This window comes from Emiliania huxleyi, assembly GCF_000372725.1.
Source record: "Emiliania huxleyi CCMP1516 unplaced genomic scaffold EMIHUscaffold_373, whole genome shotgun sequence".
NCBI classification, from domain to species: domain Eukaryota; phylum Haptophyta; order Isochrysidales; family Noelaerhabdaceae; genus Emiliania; species Emiliania huxleyi.
This window is the reverse complement of record NW_005199171.1, coordinates 68,911-92,568: the sequence shown is the minus strand read 5'-3', so window position 1 is coordinate 92,568 and position 23,658 is coordinate 68,911. Positions and strand designations below refer to the sequence as shown.

The window sequence follows — 23,658 nt, the reverse complement described above, 5'->3', positions numbered from 1 at the left end:
GCCGTCGGCGGTGAGGGCGAGGCTGTGGAAGTATCCAGGCTCGACAGTGACGACACGCTGGCCAGCAAAGGCCTCGACCTTCTTCGGCAGCAGCTGGTCCTGCTGGTCGCCGTGGCCCAGCTTGCCGCCGACCCCACTGCCCCAGCTCCAGACAGAGCCGGCGGCGGTGAGGGCGAGGGCGTGAGAGGACCCAGCTGACACAGCGACGACACGCTGGCCAGCCAAGGCCTCAATCTTCTTTGGCAGCAGCTGGTTCTGCTCGTCGCCGTGGCCCAGCTCGCCAGAGTAGCCACAGCCCCAGCTCCAGACGGCGCCATCGGCGGTAATGGCGAGGCCGTGGTCGGTTCCCGCCCACACAGCGAGGACGCACTGGCCAGCAAAGGCCTCGATCTTCTTGGGCAACAGCTGGTGCTGCTCGTCGCCGTGGCCCAACCGGCCAAAGCCTCCCCTGCCCCAGCTCCAGACAGCGCCGTCGGCGGCAAGGGCGAGGTTGTGAGAACCTCCAGCCGACACGGCGATGGCGCGCTGGCCAGCCAAGGCCTCGACCTTCTTTGGCTGCCACTGGGCCTGCTGGTCGCCGTGGCCCAGCTTGCCATCCTCTCCCCAGCCCCAGCTCCAGACGCTGCCGCCGGCAGTGAGGGCGAGGCCGTGCGCGATTCCAGCCGACACGCTCACGGCGCGCTCGCCGCCCAGCGTGGACGGCAGGCGGGTTGGGGTGTTGAGCCGCGTCACGCCCTCGCCGTGGCCGAGCAGTCCCGGCGTCCAGCTCTCAGCCTTTCCGCACGACGAGAGCCGCCCCTCGCCGTCGATGAAGAGGCTGCGTTGTTCGCCTGCCGCCGCCCTCGCCGGCGGGTTGGACTCGCGCAGCAGCGCAGCGAAGCACAGCCACCGCACGGCGCAGCTCTCGCCCTCTGGCAGCGCCGGCAGCTCGAAGCCGCGCTCTTGCGCCCACAAGCGGATGCCCTCCTCCGCGAGAGAGGCGTGGAAGAGGCGCGAGACGGCCGCGACGCGAGCGATGTCGGCGGGGTCGCAGCGAGAGAGGGCGCGCAAGAGGAGGTCCGTGGGGAGGTCGAGGAGGCGGATGAGCGGCGGCGAGTCTGGCGAGGGCGCGGCGGTGGACATCACGAAAGAATTCTTTTTTTCCGACTCAGGGATCCGCAGCGGGCGGGCCTCGTGCGGCTGTTTGCACAGCATACTTCTCCCGGCCGTGACACTGCCACTGTTCTTCGGAAAAAGAATTTTGGGTGTACCCCGGCGCCGGTTTCGCGGCCGACTTTGGGGGCGAGTCGGTGCTGCACGCGCCTTTTTTGGGCACGTCAGTCGCTCAGCGACTTTCACGAGCCCTCGGCCGCCGGCCAGGCGCCAGCCTTGCGATCTCTGCGACGGTGACGGTCCTCCTCGCTGTCGTCGCGCTTGTGGCTGGGAACTTCTCCATCGCCGCGGACAACGCCGGTTGGTACTCGCGAGGCACCACGCTGGCGGACCGGCACGTGCAGCTGCTGCGGCTCTTCGACTGGGAATGGACCGGCTCTGAGTACACTGGCTGCTTTCCCTCCATCAGTGCTGACTGCTGGGCTCAGGAGCCGAGGCGCCTGTCAGAAGAAAAATGCAAAAAGACTAGGAGCTCCGACCTCACGGTCATTTACCGCGCCAAGCAGAGCGACGCGGACCTCCTCTCCCCCGAACTTCTTCGACAGGTGTGTGAGCTGGAGTCGGAGGCTATTCGCGTTCTCCGCGCCGGCGCCTGCCAACCACCCAGCAGCGGCTGCTCGGCAGTCCGCGGCGGCGAGTGCCTCGCGCCGGTCAGTGTCGTGTCGCTGCTCCGGGACTCCCTCGGGTGGGAACTGGCGTGCGCCGACCTCGCCGCCGACCCCGCCACCGTGGGGCTCGCCGAGGCGTTAGGACTGGTTGGCTACGACTACACGGCGGACAGCCCGTCCACGCGCACGCTCGCAGCCGTCTTCCCTCTCGTGAGGGACAGCGCCTTGGACTTCCTCTTAGAGGTGCACCACGCCGGCACCCTCCGCCTCGCGTCCGCTGACGTGGACACCGCCTACGGCATGTGGCGGCGTGACGACTTCAGGGACGCAGTCAGAGACGAGGTGCTCTTCTCGGACATGGCGCTGGTGTACGGCTCGCTGGTGGTGAGCCTCGTCTGCGTGCTCGCCTACACGCGCTCGCTCTTCCTCTCGGTGGTCGGCCTGCTGCAGGTCTGCTTCTCCTTCCCGCTCGCCTTCTTTTGCTACAGCATCGTCTGCCGGCTCGACTTCTTCCCCTTCCTCAACTTTCTCGGCCTCTTTGTCATCATGGGCATCGGCGTCGACGACCTCTTCGTCGTCGTCGACAAGTGGAGCCAGGCGGCGCGCAGCCTACCGCCAGGGTCCGACGTGCCCACCATCGCCGCAGTCGCCGGCCCCGACGCGGCCTTGACGATGCTGCTCACCTCCCTCACGACTGCCGCCGCCTTCTTCGCGACCGCCGTCGTCCCGGTGGCGCCGGTCCGCGTCTTTGCGATCTTTATGGGCTTCATGGTGCTCGCCGACTACTTGCTCTGCCTCACGGTCACCTTCTCCGCCGTGTGCCTGCAGCACCGCTGGCTGCAGCGTGCGCCGAGCAGTCGGCGCGCCCGTTGCCTCCTCTCGCTCCTCGACTTTTCGCGCTGCTCCTCGCGGCCACCGCAAGAGGCGGCGGCGCCGCGGGCAAGGGTGCTCGAGCGGCTGATGAGCGGGCCCATGCACATCGCCGTGCACCGTGGTCGCTTCGTCCTGCTGGTCCTCTTCTTTGCTGCTCTCGGCCTATGCGTGTGGCAGGTGGCGAACATTTCCCCTCCGAGTTCGACCGCGGTGCAGCTCCTCCCAGAGTCGCACGTCGTGGAGCGCTACGAGACATGGAAACAGGACTTCGCCGAAGAGGACAGCTCGGAGATGTTTGTCGTGTGGGGCCTGACGCCCGGCGACACGGGCGATCACAACAACCCGGAGCTTGTCACCGACCTGCTGGCGGACCTCGATTGGGACCCCTCCAGCCGGGAGGCGCAGAGGTGGCTGCTCGACTTTTGCAACGCCACCGCCTCCGACCCCGCCGCGCCGCGCGCCACCGACATCGGCTGTCCGCTGCGAGATATGGACGGTTGGCTCGTCGACAGCGCCGCCGCGGGACAGCCTCGCTGTGGCGGCGCCTCGCGGCTGCCCGTGCCGCCGGACGCCTTCCACCCTTGCGTGGAAGAGTACCTGTCCTCAGAGGACAGGTACTCTTGGTACAGGGGCATGCGGACGTACAGGGGCAGGTTGGTCGCGCTCGTCGCTAGCTACAAGGTTGTCATCAACTTTGACTCGTCGTACGAACAGGTACGCGACACTGTCGACGAGTGGGAGGGGTGGATGGACACGCAGAACAAGGGCGCGCCTGATGGGGTGCGCGGCGGCTTCTTTACGAGCGCACGCGTGCACTGGTGAGTGGTGACCAGCTGCGGCTGCCTCCCTTCTCCGAGTGGAACTAACGATTCACGGATGATGAATTAGGTGGGACACGAACCGAAGCATGCTCTTGGGTGCCTACTACTCCATCGGGGCGGCGCTTGCGGTCGTCTTCGTCGTCGTCCTCCTCGCGACGCTCAACCCGCTGACCACCGTGTACGCCACCGTCTCGGTCGGGACGGTGCTGCTGCTCGTCATCGGCACGGTCCTGGGGATGGGGTGGGAGCTTGGCTTCCTCGAGGGCATCTGCTTTGCCATCCTGATCGGCCTCTCGTGCGACTTTGTGCTGCACATGGCGCACGCCTACACCTCTGCGGACCAGCCGACGAGGGAGCTCAAGTCGCGCGACGCGCTGGCGCGCATGGGGCCGCCCGTCTTTGCAGCCGCCATGACGACGCTGAGCACCGGCCTGGTCATGTTTGGATGCACGTTCGTCTTCTTCTTCCAGTTCGGCACCATTCTCGTGCTCACGATGCTCTACTCCATCCTCACCTCCCTCTTCTTCTTCCTCCCGCTCACGAACGCCGCGGGCCCCACAGGCCGCTGCTGCAGCCTCGCGCCGCTCTGCGCGAAGGGGCGGGCGTCTGGCGGTGCAGACAAGGAGGCGTCGACGCAGCAGGCGCGCGCCGCAGAACCTGAGACGGGGCAGATACGTCAGTCTTTGTAGCAAGCCGCAGCGACAGAGTACCGTAGTGAGACCGGGGGCCCTGGGAGGTACATAGGTCATAGTTCGGCACTAGTTCCGTCTCGTGCACGTGCCGCCGTCTTTGTACAGTGTACAGTGTTTGATTATTTAATGTGTTCCTCCTCTGCGCTGTTTTGTGTTCTTTTGAGGGAGCTTTGTTGAGAGAGAGAGAGAGATTTTTAGCAATACTCTAACACTGTCATTTGGGGCCTGGAGCCCTGTTCACTCTGTTTTCTTTGTTGTAAAACTCTTTTGAGAAGAAGAAAGAAACGATCCAAGGGCACCTAGGGCTGCGTTGAGGGAGGAGACAGCAGACAGAGTCGATAGAGTTCGACCAGATAAACCTTGTTTTTTGCAAGGGCGAAGATAGGTGCTTTCGCGAAAATTCTTTTCCTTGTTGTTGAATTCTTTTCCTAGCGTGATAGGCTGCCTGCACACTCTCAGCACCCCAGCTCAGCCTGTTCGTCGACACGATTCCCATGGTGGACTCCGACGCTGTGGCGGAGGCTGTCCGCAAAGAGATCGAGCGCCAGATGGTGAGCACTGCACGCAACCGCATCCGCCCGTGCACACTCGCACCGGACGGCCGTCGGATCACCGGCGCCACGTCGCCGTCGCCGCATCCATCCCGCCTCGGACCCTGAGATCCCCATGATAGGCGAACCCGGATTACGACACACTGACGACGGAGGAGCTCAAGGAGGCAATCGGCGCGCTCAAGGGCCGGCTGGAGAGCGCACTGAGCGCGCTCACCCGCAAGATGGACCCATCGGCTTCGCCAGCGTCCGCTGCCCCTGCCATGGGAGCCTCGGCGGCGGCCTCGGCGAGCGCATGCGCGGCCCTGTCGGGCGCGTGCGCACGCGGATGCTGCGTGTCGACCTCATCCTCGCAGGCCAGCACGCGGGCGGCACGCTTGGGGCTGGAGGGCGCGACACCGGGCGCGACACCTGCAGAGCTGCTCTCTGCGCCCAAGTCCGAGGGCGAGTTCCCTGACCTTCCGTGGGGGACGCCGGTGGACGCCGACAAGGTCCGCGACTACCTTACCAACGCCATGCAAGAGCGCGTCCTTGTCCTCGACGGCGCAATGGGCACCACCATCCAGCAGTATAAGTTCACCGAGCAGCACTTCCGCGGCGACAAGTGGCCAGACTGGCACATCGACCTCAAGGGCAACAACGACCTGCTCGTCTTCACCCAGCCGGACACCATCCGCGACATCCACCGGCGCTACTTCCTCGCGGGCGCCGACATTGTCGAGACCAACACCTTCTCGGGGACGACGATCGCGCAGGCGGACTACGACATGGAGGATATCGTCTACGAGCTCAACAAGGTCGCGTCCGAGTTGGCGGTGGAGGCCGCCAAGGAGGTGACCGCGCTCGAGCCCCACAAGCCGCGCCTGGTCGCGGGCGCCATCGGCCCGACCAACCGCACGCTCTCCATCTCGCCCTCGGTGGAGGATCCCGGCGCGCGCAATTGCGACTGGGACGGCGTCGTGGCGGCGTACAAGCAGCAAACGCTCGGCCTGATCGACGGCGGCTGCCACATCCTCATGGTCGAGACCATCTTCGACACGCTCAACGCAAAGGCGGCGCTCTTCGCGATCGACGAGGTCTACGACGAGCGGCCAGACTTGCCCAAGCTGCCGATCATCATCTCGGGCGCCAGCGCTTCCCGTCGGGTGGAGCCTCCCCCCTCGCTTCCGCCAACCCGCCGCCGCCCCCTCCGCCCCCTCCGCAGGCACGATCGTCGACCAGTCCGGCCGCACGCTCTCTGGCCAGACGACCGAGGCCTTCTACGTGTCGGTCCAGCACGCCAAGCCGCTCGTCATCGGCCTCAACTGCGCGCTCGGCGCGGCGGGGATGGTGCCCTTCATGCAGGCGATGTCCGAGGTGGCCGAGTGCTTCATGCAGTGCTACCCGAACGCGGGCCTCCCGAACGCGATGGGCGGGTACGACATGACGCCCGATCAGTTTGCTGAGAGCGTCAAGCCGTTCTGCGAGCTCGGCCTCACCAACATGCTGGGAGGCTGCTGCGGCACCACGCCGGAGCACATCGGGGCGCTCGCCAAGATGCTCGAGCGCGAGCGCTTCAAGCCACGCGTGCGCCCCACCAAGCCGCAGCACATGTGGCTCTCGGGCCTCGAGGCGATCGACGTGGAGGCCAGCCCGCGCCCCGCCCTCGCCGCCGTCAGCTGCCCCGCCTCCGCCGCCCCGCTGCCAATCGCCGCCGCCGCGGGCCCGCCGCCGAGCTCGCCACCGCCAAGAGACTACCGCCCGATCGCCGCCCACCCCGCTGCCTGCCAGTCCCACCCTCGTCACCGCCCCCATCGCCCTCAGGCAACGGGCTCCTACCTCAACATCGGCGAGCGGTGCAACATTGCCGGCTCGCTCAAGTTCAAGAAGCTCATCCTCAACGGCGACTACGAGAAGGGCCTCGAGATCGCAAAGGCGCAGGCGGAGGGCGGCGCGCAGGTGATCGACGTCAACATGGACGAGGGCCTGCTCGACGGCGAGTTCGCGATGAAGAAGTTCCTGAACATGCTGATCCCCGAGCCCGACATCTCGCGCCTGCCCATCTGCGTCGACTCGTCAAAGTTCCACGTGGCGGAGGCGGGCCTCAAGTGCTGCCAGGGCAAGTGCATCTTCAACTCCATCTCGCTCAAGGAGGGCGAGGACGAGTTCATCAAGAAGGGCAAGCTCGTCAAGCGGTACGGCCCGCTCAAGCTGCTCAACGGCGTCGTGGCGCGCGGCCTCGCTTCACGCGTCCAGCCGCGTGAGTAGGTACGGCGCCGCGGTCGTCGTGATGGCCTTTGACGAGGAGGGGCAGGCGGCGACGTACGAGGACAAGATCCGGATCTGCAAGCGCGCCTACGACATCCTCGTCTCCGACAAGGTCGGCTTCCCGCCGCACGACATCATCTTTGACCCCAACATCCTCACCATCGCCACCGGCCTCGCGGAGCACGACAACTACGCCAAGCAGCCCGAGCAGCAGCCCGAGCAGCAGCCCGAGCAGCAGCCCTCACGGCAGCCCTCACAGCAGCAGCAGCCCGAGCAGGGGCCCTCGCAGCAGCCCTCGCAGCAGCCCGAGCAGCAGCCCGAGCAGCAGCCCGAGCAGCAGCCCGAGCAGCAGCCCGAGCAGCAGCCCGAGCAGCAGCCCGAGCAGCAGCCCGAGCAGCAGCCCTCGCAGCAGCCCTCACAGCAGCCCTCACAGCAGCAGCAGCCCGAGCAGGGGCCCTCGCAGGGGCCCTCGCAGCAGCCCTCGCAGCAGCCCTCGCAGCAGCCCGAGCAGCAGCCCGAGCAGCAGCCCGAGCAGCAGCCCGAGCATCGCCCTCGCCGACGCCTTCGTCAGCGAGGCATCCCGGCGGGGCGGCCGCTACAAGACTGGCAGGTGCAAGAACCACAAGTGCTGGCGCGAGGCGATTCGGTTCGTCGCAGTCAGCCAGGAGGGGGCTGGCGCCTTCCTGAATGCGATCCCCATGCGGGATGATATGAAGATGGAGACGTGGGCGATGCGCATTACAGTTCAGCGCCGCCTCGGCCTCCCGCTCGATGTTGCCTGCCAGGCGGTGGAGGCGGGCAAGAAGGCGCCAAACGGCAAGCCGCACGAAGAACTCGGCGATGCCGCAATGGTCAACCCGCGTGCGAAGCACGCGACACGACACAAATACCTGCTCAAACGACTCGTCAAGACCCTTCGCTCGGCGTGGGGCATGCTCATCGAGATGGAGCCGACTGCACACCTCAGTTACAGTAACCCAAAACAACCTGACGTGGCGGCGGCGAACATCGGCAAAGGGCATGTGCGCCTCGTTGGCGACTTGAAACTGACGAGCTCGCTTGCGTGCAAGGGTGGCGATCGGCTCGGCTGGAAGGGGGCTTTTGTCGCCTTCGGCAACACCGAGCGGGCGCTGCTCGACTTAGTGTTAGGGCATGCTGCATGGCCGCGGCCGGGAGGGGGGGGGGAGGGGGGGAGGGAGGCGGAGGATGCAGAGGCGGAGGCGGCGGCGGCGGAAGAGGAGGAGGGGGAGAGTGAGGGGGAGGCGGAGGCGGGGGCACCTGTGACGGCCCGCTACGAGAAGGGCGAATACCGGTTCGCGCGGGAGAAGAATTGCGACCTGCGTTTGCTCGACTTCGAGACGTTCGGCGGCTTCGGGGACGGCGTCCGCAGAATTCTTCGGCAGGCGGCGGACCAGCTGAGTAACAAACTTTCGCACGCTCAGCACCTCGATGAGGTCACATGGACCACCAAGAACTGGCACGGGCTGCAGATGCAGCGCTTGTCTGTCGTTCTCCACACCGCCGTGGCGTGGCAGACGGTGAACGAGCTAGCGTGCGGGGACAGCGGCATTGTGCACGGAGCTAAGTGCATTGCCGTTCTTAACGGAGTCGCTTAGGCGGCTCCGGTGGTGTGCCGGTGATAGTACTAGCACGCGCCAGTTCGCACCTGTGTCGAGCCTGTCTGCTGTGAGAGAGAGTTCTTTTGTTTAAATTCTTTTCTGCTTCGGAAGCACATACCTTTCGACGTGATGGCCTCCCACCGCATCGGCGCCCGCCTCTCGGGCCTCAACTCGGAGCAGCTGCTCGTAATCATCAAGGAGCAGGGTCCCTCACGCTCGCAGCTGTGCGCCATCATCGAGGCGCAGGCGGGCGCGAGCGACGCCGCGCTGCGCGTGGCGGAGGAGCACGCCGCACGGCTCGTGGAGCAGCCCGAGTGGGTGCTCTCCGAGGTCCTCCTCTCGCCGGACCTCGCCCCGCACATCCTTGCCCAGCTGCCGACCAAGGCGCACGCCGTCAAGGGGACGTGCCGCGCGTGGCGCCGCGGCTGGAAGGAGACGCTGAAGAAGCGCGAGAGGCCGCGCCTGCTCGTGATCGGCGGCGAAGACAGCGACCACGAGTTCATCAGCTCGCTGGAGCGGTACGACCCGTCAACGAATGCGTGGGAGGAGGAGGCTGTGGCGCCGATGCTGACGGCACGCACGAACTTCCGCACGGCGGTGCTCGATGGCAAGCTGTACGCGGCGGGTGGCCAGGATGTGGCTGACGGCGCAACTTCCAACCTGGTGGAGCGGTACGACTTGGCTACGAAAGCATGGGAGGAGGTGGCGCCGATGGCAACGCCACACGAGGCTCACGCCGTGGCGGTGCTCGACGGCGAGCTCTACGCTGTGGGCGGCTGCAACGACGACGACGGCCACCTGAGGTACCGCTGGCTCAGCTCGGTGGAGCGGTACGACCCGGCCTTGGACGCGTGGGAGGCGGTGGCGCCGATGGCGGCGGCGCGGCATTCTCCCGCCGTGGCGGTGATCGACGGCAAGCTGTACGCTTTGGGAGGCGACGATGGTGGCTGCCTCAGCTCGGTCGAGCGGTACGACCCGGCAGCGAACGCGTGGGAGGCGGTGGCGCCGATGGCGACGGCGAGGAGCGCTGTCGCCGTGGCAGTGCTAGACGGCAAGCTCTACGCTGTGGGAGGCTTCAGCGGCGACGACGGCGACCTCAGCTCGGTCGAGCGGTACGACCCCGCGACGAACGCGTGGGAGGCGGTGGCGCCGATGGCGACGGCACGGTATGCTCACACCGTGGCTGTGCTCGACGGCAAGCTCTACGCTGTGGGAGGCTTCAGCGGCGACGGCGACCTCAGCTCGGTGGAGCGGTACGACCCCGCGACGAATGCGTGGGAGGCGGCGCCGCCGATGGCGACGGCGCGGAGCTCTCCTTTCGCTGCTTTGATGTAGCAGTAGGCGGCTGGTCCGCGGATTCCACCTTGCAATTTGAGTATAGGGTTTGCGGTGTGAGCGCGCACCCGCTCGTGCGTGCATCACACAGGACACACCGGGCACTGTGCGACTCCTCGGGATGCAAATGGTGGTTGGGGCTATCCGTTTTTTTCGAGACTCTCCGAGAGTGACTGTGACTCTGCTCTCTGGACGACTTCGGACTTGGAGCACTGCTCCCCACACGCCACACAGGTCACAGCCACACGTCACTCGACTCCAGTCTAGGTAAGGTAAGGTAAGGTAAACTTCTCCACACACACGAGGTGGTGGGGCAAGGGGAGGCAACCCTCGCGTCTCCACGTCTAACGACAGGAGCCCCACTCCAGTCTCCACCGCCAAGGCTGATCTGCCGGTCCGCCACGCCGCCGGCGGCGCGCCGCGGTCGAATTCGGTATATCTATGTATTTGTTTTAGGAAGGTGATTAGGCATTAGGTTTTCTCGACCCCCGGTGTTTTTCTTCATTCATGGAGCCAGCCGCGCTGCTCGACGCCGCCCGCCAGGCCGCGCCGGCGCACCTGCAGCGTCCCGAGGCGGGCCTGTCGGTCCGCCACGCCGCCGCCGCCACCCGTCCCGGCTACAGCGTCCTCGAGGTGGGCATCGCCGGCGCCTTCTCCGCCGCGATAGAGGTGGTGGTGGCGCCCGAGGGCTCCGCGGGCTGGCTGCCACGGCGCGTGGTGGTGGGCCCGCACGAGGACGGGGCCGCGTGCCCCGCGTACCTGCCGCACCCGCGGACGCACCTCTTCCGCGCCCTCTCCGCCCACGCCGGCTCCCTCCTCGTGCATCTCGACGCTCTGCCGCCCCCGGAGCGGTGAGCGGGCGGCGCTCTCTCTCCCTCCACGTCCACTCCTAAGCACCTCCTGCGACCTGCCCGCGGCTCGTCCCGCCCTAGCGGCCCTCGCGCTGACGCCTCCTCGGCGGTGGCAGGCTACCACGGCTCATCCGATGGCTCTGCTCTCTCGACGGCCTGTGGACCGAGCGCTGCGCGATGTGCGGCCAGCGACCTGGCGAGCCGGCAACACACCCACGGCGCCTCCTCACACCACGAGCGGCGCGAACAGGTGCGGCCGGCTGCTCGCGCCGGCCGGGCCGAGCAGCACGGTCCTGCTGCCGCCCACCGTCCGCACGCCGCAGCTGCAGGCGTACCATCCGGGCTGCTTTGCCGCTAGCCGTGGGTCGGCCTGCTGGGAGGCGGAGTGGGTGGCGCTGAGGGAGTGATGCGGCGCACAGTCATCGCGGGCGGCGTCAGCGCGTATGCTGTTTGCCCGGGGTCGTTCTGGCCACCGCGCACCGAGAGCTCGAGAAGCCGTGTGGCAAGGGCTGCTGCGGTGGGCAGTGAGGAGCTCCGGGCTACGCCGTCGCGCACCTGCTTCGCGCCGGCAGAGGAGCACCCGCTCGACGCGGAGTAGCTCGAGGCGTGGCGGCGGCGGGGCCGCGCGGGCGAGGGCGGAGCGGGCGCCGCAGCTGGCCGCCGCGCTGAGCGCTCAACCTCGAGGCGGTGCTGCTGTCGGCGGGCGTCCTGAGGAGGGCGTCCTGTCTCTGCACATGGAGCTCGCCGCCGCGAGGCGTCGGGTCGGTGCAGATCTGCATGTGCGCACAGTTATGCTCTGCCTCCCTGAGGTGCAGCTCTCACAGCTGTGGGGGCAAGCATTTCCGTTTTCTCTTGTGTGCGTGACCGTGCTGACTACGGTAAGTGTTCACGGAGTTAGACACTCCCAGGGTCACACGACTGAGATCTGAGTTAGACACTGGGAGTGCGGGGTGGGTGGGCTGTTTCTATAACCATCCAGCAAAGCACATACACCAGCGGCGCACAGTATCTCCCCGTACGCCCGACGCAAAATAACACTATGGTCGCGACGAGAGATATCCCAGGTGCAATCGATTTACCAGGCAACGCGAGATCCCCCCCCACAGAGAACCCCAGAGCCGAACCTTCTCTCCCGTGCGCGACAATCACTCAGACAAGGGTATGCAGCGCCCCCACGGGCGCGCGCCCCCCTCCTCGACCCCCCTGCCTCGCCCCGTCTCCCGCGCGCGCCCTCGGCGTCACGAGAGAGAGGGCCGGGCCCGCCTTGGGCCCGGCTCCCCGACGGGGCGTCAAACTCCGGCGGTTTCAGGCGCGGTTCTCCTTGCCCTCCTTGCCAGGGTCGGCGGCGCCGAGCAGCTTGAGCGGCGTGCGCGTCATCGTCGCGGGCTTGGGCGCCTCCTTGTCCTCGACCTCGACCTTGTCCGCGACGACCGCGGCCGGCAGCGGCGCGGGCGAGGGCTCCTCGGGCACCGCCGGCGAGTCAGCCGGCGTGGGCGAGGGCGAGGGGCAGGGCGAAAAAGCCGTCTCGAAGAGCTCCTTGATGTCGTAGACCTCGCGCGTGTTGTCGCGCGCAAGCTCGAGCGCCGTCTCCGCCAGTGCGCGAGTGGCGACGGAGGTGGCGGTGGCGTCGTCGAGCGCCTTCTTCGACTCGTCGCGCACCTGACCAAAGGGTGGAGGGGGGGTAGGGGGGGGGTGAGCGAGGGTGCGAGCGGCGGCCAGGGTAGCTCGGGAGGCGGCTGAGTGCCTTCTTTGCCAGCTCTTCCGCCTTGTTCGACTTGTCGCGCATCTGGGGGGGGCGGTGGGGGGGGCGCTGAGAGCGAGGGCGACGGCCGCGGAGGCGACGGCCGCGGAGGCGACGGGACGCAAAGGGCCGCCGCGGGGCGCCTCGACGAGGGCGACGTTCGAGGCGCAGAGGCCGTCGAGGGCGTCCTTGGACGCGGCCACCGCCGCGTGGGCCAGCTCCTTGGCGGCGGTGGACTCGTTGCCTGCCATCGCCGCAGTGATCGCCGCGCCGGCCGCCACCTTGGACGCCGCCTCGGCGGCGGCCTCGGCGGCCTCGGCGGCGGCCTCGGCGGCGGCCACGTCGGCGCGCGCCTGTCGGGTTCGGGGGTTCGGGGGGGGGGGGGGGGGGGAAGGGAAAGGGGGGGAAAGGGGGTTGTTAAGGGGTAGGGCCCGGGCCGGGGGGTTGGGGGGGCCCCCCTGGTCCCCCATAACAGGGGGGGGGGCGGTCTTTGGGGGCGGTCTTTGGGGCGGGGGGGGGGGGGGGGGGGCTACAAAAGTGGCGGGGCCCACAAAAAAACCCGGGCGGCCCCCGATTGGCACCCACCCCCAGTGTTTCAAAGGCCCGGTTGAACCTCTTCCCTATTATTGAAAGTAGCAACCGGGTTTGTCCAACCACTCTCCGAATGGGATTTTCTGCCCTGCCGCCTGTCGCGGCCCCGCCTGCCTCCCGGGGCCCGCCCGGCCGTGCCATCCGCCGCCGGACCGCCCGGCGGGTCCAACCCGAAGCGGGCGACCGGCCGTTCGCACCGCTCGGCCGGCGGGGCGAGCCCCGCGGCCCTCGATCGCTCGCCCCGGGACGTGGCCCGACCGGCCCACGCGCACGTCCTGGCCTCTACCGCCGCTTTCGGCGGCGCAATTTGCGCCTTCATCGCTCTCTGGATCCTCCTGGCACCCATCGGACTCTTCCCGACGGTCGGCGGCACCCACTCCGTGCACTTTGAGTCAGACTCGCTCTTCGGCAGGCACGCTCTTCGGCAAAAAGTCGCCGCCGGCCGTTCACGCCGAGCCAGCCAGTTGCCGGCTCGCACGGCAGCCTCTTCCTCTCGACCAGCCTCAACTTCGACACGGTCATCATTTTGTCGCTGCGTGCTCGTGGCGAGCCGGGCGGCGGTCAAAGTTTGCCCAGACGAGCGCCAGGCGATAGCAAGGTCTCTGTTCGCCCTGTGCATGTCAGGCCAGGCTGCAGTGGGGCACTACCATCGTGCTACGCTGTTGCAGCCTGACCTTTCCCACTGTGCACAGCCGCCAGAGCACCACCACCGCCCGGCATCGTGTCACGGCGAGCTCCTTCTGCACCCGTTCGCGAGGCTCTTGCGCTGGCACACTTCGGCCTTCCGCTGCTCGCGTTCGGCGAGATCTTCTCCGCACTCCTGCCACGGTGATGTCGCCACACACCTTCTGGCCGGCCTGAGCCATGCGGACTCGACCTCTCTCCCTCTCTGGTGCACGCCACGGGCCGCGACGGCTGCTGGCAGCCGGCCGGCGTGAGGAGGCAGTTTGCCGGCACAGTCGAGTTGGAGTATCCGCTTCTTGATGCTTCTGCGGTCAAGCTCGACCTTATGTGACATGATATGCCACAATAATGCATGCTCTCACCCCTCTAAGTGTCGAAGTTTACCGGTGACTCTCCGGTGGCCCGATAGTACCGTGTGCCTTTCTTCAAACGAACGCGCTTCGAGGTTCGACAATCGCTAAGCTGCTTATGGGGCACCGCTGCGACTCCCTTGGGGATGCCTGAGGCCACCCCAAGCACTCCCTAAGCCTTACGTGGACGATTTCAACCCTACTCTGTGTTTGTTCGTCTACGCACATTAGCAACTTTGTGCTCATGTCAACGCCACGCCAGCGCTAGCCCATTCAACCCCGCCCCATTGGGGGCGGGGCCGTCAAGGGCCTCACTCTGTCCCTATCATTGAAAGTAGCAACCGGGTCTGTCCAACCACTCTCCGAATGGGATTTTCTGCCCTGCCGCCTGTCGCGGCCCCGCCTGCCTCCCGGGGCCCGCCCGGCCGTGCCATCCGCCGCCGGACCGCCCGGCGGGTCCAACCCGAAGCGGGCGACCGGCCGTTCGCACCGCTCGGCCGGCGGGGCGAGCCCCGCGGCCCTCGATCGCTCGCCCCGGGACGTGGCCCGACCGGCCCACGCGCACGTCCTGGCCTCTACCGCCGCTTTCGGCGGCGCAATTTGCGCCTTCATCGCTCTCTGGATCCTCCTGGCACCCATCGGACTCTTCCCGACGGTCGGCGGCACCCACTCCGTGCACTTTGAGTCAGACTCGCTCTTCGGCAGGCACGCTCTTCGGCAAAAAGTCGCCGCCGGCCGTTCACGCCGAGCCAGCCAGTTGCCGGCTCGCACGGCAGCCTCTTCCTCTCGACCAGCCTCAACTTCGACACGGTCATCATTTTGTCGCTGCGTGCTCGTGGCGAGCCGGGCGGCGGTCAAAGTTTGCCCAGACGAGCGCCAGGCGATAGCAAGGTCTCTGTTCGCCCTGTGCATGTCAGGCCAGGCTGCAGTGGGGCACTACCATCGTGCTACGCTGTTGCAGCCTGACCTTTCCCACTGTGCACAGCCGCCAGAGCACCACCACCGCCCGGCATCGTGTCACGGCGAGCTCCTTCTGCACCCGTTCGCGAGGCTCTTGCGCTGGCACACTTCGGCCTTCCGCTGCTCGCGTTCGGCGAGATCTTCTCCGCACTCCTGCCACGGTGATGTCGCCACACACCTTCTGGCCGGCCTGAGCCATGCGGACTCGACCTCTCTCCCTCTCTGGTGCACGCCACGGGCCGCGACGGCTGCTGGCAGCCGGCCGGCGTGAGGAGGCAGTTTGCCGGCACAGTCGAGTTGGAGTATCCGCTTCTTGATGCTTCTGCGGTCAAGCTCGACCTTATGTGACATGATATGCCACAATAATGCATGCTCTCACCCCTCTAAGTGTCGAAGTTTACCGGTGACTCTCCGGTGGCCCGATAGTACCGTGTGCCTTTCTTCAAACGAACGCGCTTCGAGGTTCGACAATCGCTAAGCTGCTTATGGGGCACCGCTGCGACTCCCTTGGGGATGCCTGAGGCCACCCCAAGCACTCCCTAAGCCTTACGTGGACGATTTCAACCCTACTCTGTGTTTGTTCGTCTACGCACATTAGCAACTTTGTGCTCATGTCAACGCCACGCCAGCGCTAGCCCATTCAACCCCGCCCCATTGGGGGCGGGGCCGTCAAGGGCCTCACTCTGTCCCTATCATTGAAAGTAGCAACCGGGTCTGTCCAACCACTCTCCGAATGGGATTTTCTGCCCTGCCGCCTGTCGCGGCCCCGCCTGCCTCCCGGGGCCCGCCCGGCCGTGCCATCCGCCGCCGGACCGCCCGGCGGGTCCAACCCGAAGCGGGCGACCGGCCGTTCGCACCGCTCGGCCGGCGGGGCGAGCCCCGCGGCCCTCGATCGCTCGCCCCGGGACGTGGCCCGACCGGCCCACGCGCACGTCCTGGCCTCTACCGCCGCTTTCGGCGGCGCAATTTGCGCCTTCATCGCTCTCTGGATCCTCCTGGCACCCATCGGACTCTTCCCGACGGTCGGCGGCACCCACTCCGTGCACTTTGAGTCAGACTCGCTCTTCGGCAGGCACGCTCTTCGGCAAAAAGTCGCCGCCGGCCGTTCACGCCGAGCCAGCCAGTTGCCGGCTCGCACGGCAGCCTCTTCCTCTCGACCAGCCTCAACTTCGACACGGTCATCATTTTGTCGCTGCGTGCTCGTGGCGAGCCGGGCGGCGGTCAAAGTTTGCCCAGACGAGCGCCAGGCGATAGCAAGGTCTCTGTTCGCCCTGTGCATGTCAGGCCAGGCTGCAGCGGGGCACTACCATCGTGCTACGCTGTTGCAGCCTGACCTTTCCCACTGTGCACAGCCGCCAGAGCACCACCACCGCCCGGCATCGTGTCACGGCGAGCTCCTTCTGCACCCGTTCGCGAGGCTCTTGCGCTGGCACACTTCGGCCTTCCGCTGCTCGCGTTCGGCGAGCTCTTCTCCGCACTCCTGCCACGGTGATGTCGCCACACACCTTCTGGCCGGCCTGAGCCATGCGGACTCGACCTCTCTCCCTCTCTGGTGCACGCCACGGGCCGCGACGGCTGCTGGCAGCCGGCCGGCGTGAGGAGGCAGTTTGCCGGCACAGTCGAGTTGGAGTATCCGCTTCTTGATGCTTCTGCAGTCAAGCTCGACCTTATGTGACATGATATGCCACAATAATGCATGCTCTCACCCCTCTAAGTGTCGAAGTTTACCGGTGACTCTCCGGTGGCCCGATAGTACCGTGTCGCGTGTGCCTTTCTTCAAACGAACGCGCTTCGAGGTTCGACAATCGCTAAGCTGCTTATGGGGCACCGCTGCGACTCCCTTGGGGATGCCTGAGGCCACCCCAAGCACTCCCTAAGCCTTACGTGGACGATTTCAACCCTACTCTGTGTTTGTTCGTCTACGCACATTAGCAACTTTGTGCTCATGTCAACGCCACGCCAGCGCTAGCCCATTCAACCCCGCCCCATTGGGGGCGGGGCCCGTCAAGGGCCTCACTCTAGTGGTGAAAAAAAGCGAGACGTTGATGCGGGGAGCGGTCACACGCGAAAAGAAGATGGGGCGCACCCGACACGACCTTCGAGACACCGGGTGCACGCTGGGGCGAGGAGCGGTCACACGCGAAAAGAAGCAGGAACGCACTCGACACGACCTTCGAGACACCGGGAGCGTAGGTTGGTTGGTTGGTGGGTTTCACCCGACTTCGTGACGCCTGAAGACGCGAGAACGCGGGCTCTTGCCGTTGTGCTTGTGCTGGGCAAGAGCTGAGGATCCGCGAGCAGTGCAAACGCTGGGGCGAGGAGCACTGCACACGCGAAAAGACAGGAGCAAACGGTGAAAAAACCCATGTACGGGGCGGCGGGGGCGAGCGCCCCCTCCTTTGTCGTCGCCACCACACACGATGTCTATGGCTGCATCACACCAATCCTCGCTACCCAACGCGGCCATATCCACCTCCCTCGAGAGAGGATGCGCGACAGGAGATCGGCGTGGAGGTCGAGGAGGGTCGTGGGAGGCGGCGGCGAGTCGCGCGGTCGGAGTCGACGGAGGCACCAGCAGCCGCGCTGCGCAATGCCGGGAGTCTGGAGATCAAAACCTGCGGCGGCGCGGGCCGAGGGCGCTACTAATGGCTTCATCATCCGGGCAACAGCAGCGTTGGCCCCGCCCCTGGCCCTGCCCTTACCCTTTCCTCCATATCGCCACCTCGCTGCGCAGGGGGCGATTGGGGTGCTGCAGCTGGCGCCGCCGCTCGGGCTCGAGCCGGCGCCGCCGCCGCAGCTGGCGCCACCGCCGCAGCATGGCCGCAAGTACGCCGAGTTCCCATGAAAAAACAAGTGACAAATCGCGCAAAAAAAAGAACCCGCCCCCCCCCCCCCCAATCGGCGCCTGCGGCGGGCCATGGGACCCCGTCGCCCCCCCCGCATGGATACCCTCTAGCCCCCCCGCGCCTCCCCAGAGCCATCGATCGCCTCGGGGCTGACTCGTGCGAGCGGTTCTCCGTGTATCGATGGTGGGTTGGTGGCCAGTTGCCGGCACTGGTTTGCCGGAGGCTGCAGCACACGATAGCTGTGGCGCGACAGATACCCCTCTGTGCTGCTGAGCGGGTCCCCGACGCGTGCGCGTGGACGGAATCCGACCCCCGAGGAACCATTCGAGCAGTTGGTAGCGCCCTCCGACCGGACACGTCATCTGGCCCTGCGTTGAGGCTGCTGCGCACGCATACCGCCAGGGTGCTCACCACGCAGATGCCAGAGACGTGCCGATCGCGGCTGCCTCGACTGCACACGTGTCCACAGACCTCTCCGGTTGACCACTCGGAACTCGGCAGGGCGCGAATTCGCATTTCGGTTCTTCCTCAGAGACAGAAGGCCCACTCGGCATGCTGCGAGGCAACGCCAACATGTGGCATAAAAGTGCACTCCCTGCCACAGAGAGCCACTCGGTGCAGCCGCGCAGTGGGCTCGTGGCATCACCCGATCCGTGTGGAGTGCACGAGGTGCTCGGCGACGGGTGCAGCCCTGATGCGAGCCGTGCTGGCATGCTCACGCTGTGCGCCAAAGGCTCGCCACCGCCAGGGTCACAAACCTGGTCCGCAACGCGATTGTGGCCCTGGTATGGTGGCTTCCAACCAACCACGCAAGCAAGCAACCGAGCAACCCCCAACCAACCAACCAACCATGTACATGTAGAGGACCAAAAAGACAAATAGACGCACACATTATGGGTCGAGTTCTCGATCTTTCGATGGTTTTGAGTCTAGTTTTTAAGTTCGCTTCCCACCGAACAGATCCACCTAGCATAATCATTCAAATATGTGAGGCGTGCCGGCCACGGACTGCCAGGCGGCGTTGAGACGGTTGTCGAGCGCGGATCGCATCGAGAGAAGGCTGCTGGCGTTCGCGTGCGCCAGCGACGAGCCGGCACATTCCGGCACGAACTGAGACAGGGTGCTGGCCATGGTGAGCGGCGTGCTGCCCTGCTCCACCTGCGACGCAGCTGACGGCCGCCGGACCGAAGCTGTGTGGATCGGTGAGGTTGTGCCGGTCGGCGTCGCGATGGAGCTCAAGATGGATCCGCCGGAGCGCCTCCTCGAGTGTTGGCATGGGCCTGCGTTGCCTGGCTCCCTGGGGAGCCTGTGGGAGCCTGCGGCGCGGGGCTGCACGGACTGGGAGGCCTCGACCGTCCCTCGTGGCAGGCAGCTCGAGCAGCTCGCCCCGCCGCGTCGAAAAAGGAAATCGCGAGCTCCAAGTGCGGGGCGCCGCCTCACACTGGCCCAGAGTGAGGCGGCGAGAACCGAGCGAGCACGTGAGCCCCGTGGCTCCAACCGGGCCCTTCCTTGTTTTGAGCAGGTGTGCCGCCGCGCGAGCGACGCTCCGAGATCGCCCGAGATAGCGCGGCGCGGCCCCGAGATCGCCCGAGATAGCATGAGATCGCCCGAGATTGCGCGGCGCGGCCCGAGATCGCGCGGCGCGGCCCGAGGCGAGGCGGATGGGTTGGGAGCGAGTGGGCGGAAGTGACCAGTGCGGTAGATGGTGAGCTCGGGGCGCAAGAGGTGGCCTGTGAGCCATCCGGCTTACATTTACCCTGCGTTCTCGCACATGGGTGCTGGTGGAGCGAGCCGAAGTCCTAAAAGACGCCGAGCCGCGGGATGAGGTCGGGATCGCTGAGCAGGGCCTTGAGCGCCCTTGCGACGCGGGAGAGGTTGGCTCCGCGCGGATCGGGGTGGTCCTTGGTCAGCCACGGGTAGGAGAGCGCGGCGACTGGAAGCCAATTCACATACCTGTTGATGGCCTCGACGAGGTGGGCGAAAGAGAGGAAGGCCTCTTTGGGCAGCGCCTGGCGGTGGGTGAGGACGCCGCCCGCACCCCGCCAGCAACGGGCGAGTGGAACGCCGCATACGCGACACTCAGCGAAATCGATGATCCACTGCGCGTCGAGGAGGGCGACAGCGCCGCTCGCGAGGACCGGCTCCAGGTCGCCGAGCCTGCGCCACTGCGCCAGCTTTCTCTCGTCGACGCCCAGAGTTTGCGGTTGGGCGTTCGGCGGCAGGCCCAGCGGGCGCCAGGCTTTCGCGGCGGTGGAGGCAGGGCAGGGACTTGTCGAAGCAGGCGCGCATCGACAGCATTGCGCGCGATTTGCGGCGCTTACTAAAGGGATAAATTTCAGATTACCCGGTTTTTGAGATTCGCCTCGCAGATTACCCGACGAACGATATTTTCCTGCTTAGCGCGATTTCCGTCAAACCAGTTTACCCAGTCTCCCACAATTCGTGTTTCAGCTTACCCGGTCGCTAAAATTTTTCATGTCAGATTACCCGGTCGGCCAAATTTCTCGTCCAGATTACCCGGCAACGATCGATATTTTCCTGCTCAGCAGCAATTTCATCAAAAAACTGAGAAGCCAGTTTACCCAGTCTCCCACAATTCACGTTTCAGCTTACCCGGCCGCTAACTTTTCTCATGTCAGATTACCCGGTCGGCCAAATTTCTCGTCCAGATTACCCGGCGGCTAACTTTTCTCTTTGAGATTACCCGCGCGCGCAAATTTCTCGTTTCAGCTTACCCGGACGCGAGCGTGCACCTCGTCCAGAGAGCGAGCACCTGCGGCACTTGGTCCTAAGGAGAGCTCCCACTCGGAATCCCCGGCCTCGTTTGCTTGAATGACGCAGTGTGTCGTGAATCCGTACAACTTTCAGATTACCCGGCTCATCCCACTACGGGGTGATCTGGAAAAAGAAATTTCGCGATCCGGGTAACCTGGAAACGACATTTCGCCGTGTTGGGTAATCTGGAAACGACATTTCGCCGTGTTGGGTAAGCTGGAAACGACATTTCGCCGCACCGGGTGATCTGAAACCGCTCACGCCGGGTGATCTGGAAAACGCCGGGTGATCTGCGAGGCGAATCTCAAAACTGGGTGATCTGGAAAAAGAAATTTCGCGATCCGGGTAACCTGGAAACGACATTTCGCCGTGTTGGGTAATCTGGAAACGACATTTCGCCGTGTTGGGTGATCTGAGAGGCAAAACGTCGCAGACGCCGGGTGATCTGAAAAACGCCGGGTGATCTGCGAGGCGAATCTCAAAAACCGGGTAATCTGAAATTTATCCTTACTAAAGTCCGCGGACTTTTCCTGGGCGTGCGGTTACTGACTTGAGCCCCACTTGAGCACTGGATACGCTCTAGGGTCGATTCCGCGTGGTACGGGACCCCTCGATCGTCTCGCCCTCCCTCGCTGGTGTGTTCATTGGGGGGGGGTCATAACAAACACGGTACAGGATCGAGAGGCGCACGCTGCAGAAGTGAGAAGAGTGTCCGCCCGACCCACTCCTGGGACCTGGGACCTGGGTGGCACTGCCAACGGTTGGCGTCCCGCAATGCCTATAAAACCCCCCAGCCCCAGAGCCCCCAGTGCCCAGTAGCAGTACTCTGTTGATGACAAGACTTGTCTACCGCGGCTGGAGCCGAGCAGGAGAGGGCCCGGCGCACAACCCCCTGTCACACCAACTCACCCTCCGCGCTCCGGACCCCGTACCTTACCTTATACCCGCCCCACACCGCAAAGGACACTCACGCAAGATCCGAGCCTCCCACAACACTAGAAAACAACAAACAGAGGACATGCGAGTCGGGCACAAGTTGGCGAGCGCATGCGAGTCGTCAAAGCGGAGGCAGCGGCGAGGCCATCTTGGCAAAGTCGAGGCCTATCCACAGCGCGCAAGGTGTGAGCACCACCCGCTCAGTGCGCGGGAACGCCGCCCCGGCAGTGACGGCGCCGTTCAGCCGGCACGCAAGCAGCGCCTGCTCGGGCAGCTCGGCGTTGTCGCGCCCCTCGATGGTGAGCGCGACGTGCATGTGCAGCTTGTGCAGCGAGGGCAGGTACATGTGCATGCCCTTGCAAGAAAGGAAGGCGGTCGAAGTAAAGGATGGGTTGGCGCGGCCATGGACAGACGTAGGAGAATGGTGGCGTGTGTGGGCGGGAGGGAGGGGGGGGGGGTGATGCCAGCGTGAGGGGGCGGCCGTGAGCACCTTCTTGGTGAGGTACGCGAAGCGGAAGGTGTTGATCCCGACCTCGAGGTAGCCGTCCGGGCCGCAGAGCGGCGCGGCCGACGGCGTCAGCGAGCCCGATTTCGTCAAGAGGACGGGCTTGCCTTTGTCCTGGAGGGGAATCAGGGGGGGGGGGGGGGGCGAGGGCAAAGGCTGGGGCGAGGAAGGATCGGAGCGAACGGACGGCAGCGTCGCGTTGGCTATCGGATGAACGCTGTGCGACATCGGCGCGCGTTGGCTATCGGATAAACGATTTGTGCACGTCTCGAAAGTGTCCCGGAGGGGCCTCGCCTGCTCGACCGAGGCGCCGAGCTTGCCGAGATCGCGCAAGTTGTCCATCTTGACGATCAGCTTGAGCCGCTCCTTGAGCGGCAGGTCGCCGCCCGGCGCCTGGCGGGAGGGCCACGAGCGTGACACGATTGCTACGCACGCTTTGCGGGCCTGATGTCCCGGCTCGGCGCCTCCTCCACCCACCGCCTGAAGAGCGCATAGCCGGCGCTGCCGCTGTCGCGCCACGCGCGCAAGCTCTCCACCGAGGCGCGGAAGTAGAGGATGAGCTGGTAGCACTCGCCTCCCGCGTCGCCGCTGCTGCCCCCCATGAGCGAGGGCGCCTGCGGCGGGCGAGGCAGCAGCGATGTGCGTGCAGTGTGCGTGCGTGTGCGGGAGGGTGCGGGCAAGGCGTCGGCGAGGCGTCCAGGGCGGGCTACAGGGAAGGATGGGGGGCAGGAGGTCGGGGGCCGTCTTGGGGAAGGCGTCCAAACGGCGCACCTTTTGCGGAATCGCGCAGCTGACCACGAGAGTGCGCGGCAGCCCCGTGTCGTTCTCCACGTCGGCGTCCGCGCTGCGCGGCAGCCGCACGCGCGCGCCCACCCCCGGCGTGATCCGCTCGCCCTTGAGCACGTCGGCCGAGAGGAGCGAGTAGATGTGCGCCGCCGACGGAGCCTTCTTCTTGTGCTTCTTGTAGTCGGGACCGGTGCGCAGCGCAAACTGCGTGCCGTCGCCGTCGCTCCCCCACGCCTCGCCCGACGCGGCGCCGCCGAGGGACCCCCCCAAGCTGAAGCCGCAAGGCGTGAGCCTCCCCGGCAGCGGGCGCGGGTCCGAGGCATCGGCATCGGCATCTGCGTCTGCGTCGTCGGCGGCGCCAGCAGCGCCAGCAGCGCCAGCAGCGGCTTCAGCGGCGTCAGCGACGGCGTCAGCGGCGGCGGCGGCGGCGGAGGCGGCGGCATCACCGGCGGAGGCGTCGGCGGAGGCGCCGCCGGCGTTCTCCACGTCTGAGGTGTCGGAGGCGGCGCGTGGAGAGGGCGTAGCAGAGGCGGAGTCGGCGGAGGCGGCGGAGATGGCAGAGGCGGCGGAGGAGGAGCGGTGTGCGTGTGGCTCGGCGGAGTTGTCGCGCGAGCCGTCCCACGGCGCCGCCGCCACGGGCTCGCACGGCGACGGCGCCGCCGACGCGGGGGTCGCGCTGTCCGCCGGACTCGTCACGCGGCCCGACGCCTCGAGCGACGAGACGATGCGGAGCGG

The 23,658-nt window shown here is 66.2% G+C and overlaps 3 protein-coding genes across 3 annotated transcripts; 2 read left to right on the top strand and 1 right to left on the bottom strand.

Annotated features, from left to right (window-relative positions):
• Window positions 1-1,081: 1,081 nt before the first annotated feature.
• On the top strand, window positions 1,082-8,560 carry EMIHUDRAFT_242970 (hypothetical protein; the record flags this gene model as incomplete). Its single annotated transcript, XM_005771716.1, has 11 exons — window positions 1,082-1,181; window positions 1,360-2,387; window positions 2,589-3,451; window positions 3,522-4,129; window positions 4,606-4,697; window positions 4,820-5,842; window positions 5,919-6,317; window positions 6,501-6,871; window positions 6,945-7,056; window positions 7,520-8,086; window positions 8,246-8,560. The coding sequence occupies 11 exons, from the start codon at window positions 1,082-1,084 to the stop codon at window positions 8,558-8,560; spliced, it is 5,478 nt and encodes a 1,825-aa protein (XP_005771773.1).
• Window positions 8,561-10,405: 1,845 nt separating this feature from the next.
• On the top strand, window positions 10,406-11,516 carry EMIHUDRAFT_369518 (hypothetical protein; the record flags this gene model as incomplete). Its single annotated transcript, XM_005771715.1, is given in 4 exon segments — window positions 10,406-10,749; window positions 10,793-10,858; window positions 11,000-11,289; window positions 11,300-11,516. Coding segments are annotated over 2 exon segments (410 nt in total), but the record flags the coding sequence as incomplete, so codon positions are not given.
• Window positions 11,517-16,355: 4,839 nt separating this feature from the next.
• EMIHUDRAFT_316153 (hypothetical protein) lies at window positions 16,356-16,753 on the bottom strand (the record flags this gene model as incomplete). The annotated part of the gene is made up of 2 exons (XM_005771714.1): window positions 16,356-16,592; window positions 16,634-16,753. The coding sequence occupies 2 exons, from the start codon at window positions 16,751-16,753 to the stop codon at window positions 16,356-16,358; spliced, it is 357 nt and encodes a 118-aa protein (XP_005771771.1).
• Between the last annotated feature and the right edge of the window lie 6,905 nt (window positions 16,754-23,658).